At 38.9% G+C, this 3817-nt stretch overlaps 1 protein-coding gene across 2 annotated transcripts; it reads left to right on the top strand.

Moving 5' to 3' along the window:
- Nucleotides 1-384: 384 nt before the first annotated feature.
- On the top strand, nucleotides 385-3602 carry LOC107824126 (CBL-interacting protein kinase 2). 2 transcript variants are annotated; one of them, XM_016650863.2, is made up of 2 exons: nucleotides 385-521; nucleotides 1574-3602. In XM_016650863.2, exon 2 carries the CDS (start codon nucleotides 1994-1996, stop codon nucleotides 3443-3445), a length of 1452 nt encoding a protein of 483 aa, XP_016506349.2. In that variant the 5' UTR covers nucleotides 385-521; nucleotides 1574-1993; the 3' UTR covers nucleotides 3446-3602. The 2 variants fall into 2 exon arrangements, with proteins under 2 accessions (XP_016506349.2, XP_016506350.2); XM_016650864.2 differs by having other exon boundaries at nucleotides 399-1230.
- Nucleotides 3603-3817: the final 215 nt, after the last annotated feature.

Consider the following 3817-nt stretch of genomic DNA (forward strand, 5'->3'; position numbering starts at 1 on the left):
ACATAGTTTATGGGAAGCAAAAAATACAACTACCTTTTGCTAATTGACCACCCTTCGTCGAAATATTACAAAAAATTATATTGTGCATATAAGTAAATTAGATTTTAGATGTATATAACATATATTGAACACTCTTTAGAATTCCATAAAAGGCATATGCCAAGGAACTATAGTTTAATTTATGTTCGTCTATCTAATTGGGTCATGCGTCAATAACCAAACCGGGCACGTTAACATGTGGTACCCCGCAACTTGGGATCACAGAAGTATCTCAATTTTGTCGTTAGTTTTCGGTCAAAATTGAGAAATTCGACCAGGATATTCACCTAGACGTTATCGTAGTGGAAGATTCCTCCTGCCGTGGCTTTATAACAGTTGCCTACGCAAATCATATACAACGTCGCCACTCGTATTTGTCCCCATTTCATCCCTTGCTTCTTTTGGTGAAAACTCTTGAACATCCTCATTTCTATAGACGGTCGCTACAACTAAAAGCACTCTAGGGCTTCTCTTCTTTTAAGGTAGTTTTACTTCACCTTCTACAACTACTATTCTTTTCTTTTTTTCTTTCTTAGTGGGGTTTGCTTACATAAAAATTATTTTTAAGTTTCTTGTTTCGCCAATTAGTTTGGACAAGATAAATGAACACCCCCTTTGCTATTTTTCATCTTAGTTTTTCGGAGTTAGTATGTCTGAAATTGACCCTTTTTGTCAGAGAGATGAGTTTGGTTTCATATGTGTGTAGAAAAACCAAATCTGTTTAATTGTTTGATCGATGAGTTCGCTTTTCTTGAAACGGGTTAATCTTTCAATTTAAATCTATAGCAAATTGTTGGGTTTCTTTTGTTCTTTGTTTTGTTTTTGTTATTTCCATTCCGCTATTAATTTAGTACCTGTGGTTTTTTTTTTTGGTTAAATAACTTGAATTGCTAATTCCGAAAATTATAGAAAATTGGTTTAGTGATAGGAGACATCAATGTTCTATGGCATAGTTTTCCTTCCTTAGTGCACCCTGTTCAGTTGAATTTCTAGAAGGTTCAATACAAATAAAAAAAGTCAGCCCGGTGCATAAAGTATTCACGAAGGTCCCGGGAAGGGTCGCACCCCAACGGGTTGTAATGTAGATAGTCTACCATGATGCAATCATCTGGCTGATTTTACGGCTCGAACCCGTGACCTATAGGTCACATGGAGACAACTTGACCGTTGCTCTAAGGCTCCCCTCAGAAGGTTCAATACTTTTACAAAATTCCTTGCTAAGCTTCATTTAGATATTTGAGTATTCGTCATACCTTTTGCATATATCTAACATAGATTTAGAGCTAACACATGCTTGTTTCATTGTTCCTTGCTTTAGTTCTACCTTGCAGCAGCTGTTAACAGCTATAGATAGTTTAATTCATCGACTTGGAAAAACTGAAATATGATATTCGATTTAAGAAAAATGCTGTGAATGTATGGTTAATCATCATTTGTTTGGCTGCGCATTTGCTAAGGAATACTATTCTATTGGAAGTGTAGAACATCATTTAGCTACTAAAAATCATTTCTTCTGTCTTCCAACCTGACACAGGTACTTGCTGGTGAGTTTAGCAAATTTTTGTCGCTCACCCTCTAAGTGGGTTGTGGAAGTTCACCTACTTGGTTCCCTGCACATCTTCTAAGCAATTTTTGTGGTTCTTCAAAAGAGAGGATTTTAGGATATGCTGAAAGATGTGTTTGAGTGTTTGGGAGTCCGAAATTATTCTTCGTAAGGTTTTGAGCTTAGCAGAGTTGTCTTTTTTCATTCCCAAAAAGATTCAGCTTCGGCGCAGCGACCACAGCTTCACCTTTTTGTGCCAAGATACAACCTAGGTGGAATATTTGTATATTGCCTGTCACACTGATGGATGATTTATGCGAGGATGGTTGAGCAGCACATATCTGTTGAACAGATTGTAATAGCCAAGAGAGGATAGCTTACTATAATAGTACTGGGTTTCGTAGAGTTTGAATGGCCAATACGGGAACTATACTGTTGGAGCGATATGAATTGGGGAGATTACTAGGACAAGGTACATTTGCTAAGGTTTACTATGGTAGGAGTATCAGGACTGGGCAGAATGTTGCCATCAAAGTCATTGATAAGGAAAAAGTTTTGAGGGTTGGGCTCGTGAATCAGGTAAAACGGGAAATATCAGTTATGAGACTAGTTCGACATCCTAATATTGTGCACCTTTATGAAGTCATGGCCACAAAGAGCAAGATTTATTTTGTGATGGAATATGTTAAAGGAGGTGAGCTCTTTAACAAGGTGGCCAGAGGAAGGCTTAAAGAGGATGTTGCACGAAAATATTTTCAACAGTTGATAAATGCTGTAGATTTCTGCCATAGCAGGGGTGTCTATCACCGGGATTTGAAACCAGAAAACTTACTACTAGACGAGGATGAAAACTTGAAAATTTCTGATTTTGGTTTAAGTGCTCTTGCTGAGTCAAAGCGCCAAGATGGACTCCTCCACACTACCTGTGGGACTCCAGCCTATGTTGCTCCTGAGGTGATCAATAGAAAAGGGTATGATGGGGCAAAAGCTGATATCTGGTCATGTGGGGTGATCCTATATGTGTTGCTGGCTGGTTATCTTCCATTTCATGACTCGAATTTGATGGAGATGTACAGGAAAATTGGCAAATCTGAGTTCAAATGTCCCAGTTGGTTCCCCCCTGAAGTGCGGCGGCTACTTGTGAGAATGTTGGATCCCAATCCACATACTAGAATTTCAATTGCCAAAATTAAAGAAAGTTCCTGGTTCAAGAGGGGAATAGCCTCTAAATCTATCAAAGCAGACACCGAAAGGAAGGATCTGGCTTCAGCATGTACAGAGTTGGCTGCTGGTTCCTCTGAAAACAAGCAAGACATGGCCAGGCTGTCAAACTTGAATGCATTTGATATCATTTCCCTTTCTACTGGCTTTGATTTATCGAGATTATTTGAGGATACTCCTTTAAAGAAAGAAGCTAGATTCACATCCTGCAAACCTGCATCAGTGATCATATCCAAGCTGGAAGATGTCGCAAAGCGCCTGAAGCTAAAAGTCAGCAAAAGGGATGCAGGATTGTTAAGGTTTGAAGGTTCAAAAGAAGGAAGAAAGGGGATTTTATCAATTGACACGGAGATCTTTGAGGTAACTCCAACTTTTTATTTGGTGGAGGTCAAGAAGTCCAACGGAGATACATTGGAATATCAGAAAATTTTAAATGAAGGCCTGAGGCCTGGTTTACAGGATATTGTTTGGGCGTGGCAATTAGAACAACCACCTCAACAGTCCGAACAGCAGCTGGATGAGCAATCAAATAGTCAGCTTCAGCAGCAACAACGTTCAGATAACCAGCAACAACTCTCGGAGCAGGAGCAGCAGCAACTGCTATTTCCACCGCAACTACTTCAGCAAGAGCAGTTACCTTGATTATATAATACACTTTCAATGTCGGCATTATCTAGTAGATGTATATTTGGTTCTTCCAGTCTCCTGACTCGTTTATACGTTTCGTCTGTGTAAATGTCTCTCAAGTATAAGTGTTTTTCATTTTATAAAAAAGAAGGTACAAGTGTTGTTTTTCTTAGCTTTCCTCTTTTCTTCAATGCATCTTGCAAATCTGATGAATTCCCAATCTGATTTCAAGCTTTGAATTTTGAAATGAAATTGCTGCATCTGTTTTCAGGCTAAAATCCTTTTGACCTACTGGTGCTTTTGGGACTACATTTGCATGCTCATGAGAGGAGTTTAAGTAGAGAAACTTGGTCCGTGACGATTCATATAGTCGACCCCCCACTTATT

The sequence above is a fragment of the Nicotiana tabacum genome, chromosome 2 (assembly GCF_000715075.1).
Source record: "Nicotiana tabacum cultivar K326 chromosome 2, ASM71507v2, whole genome shotgun sequence".
NCBI lineage: Eukaryota > Viridiplantae > Streptophyta > Magnoliopsida > Solanales > Solanaceae > Nicotiana > Nicotiana tabacum.

Coding starts and splice junctions, on each gene's coding strand:
- LOC107824126 (XM_016650863.2), top strand. CDS start 1,994: ATGGCCAATACGGGAACTATACTGTTGGAGCGATATGAATTGGGGAGA.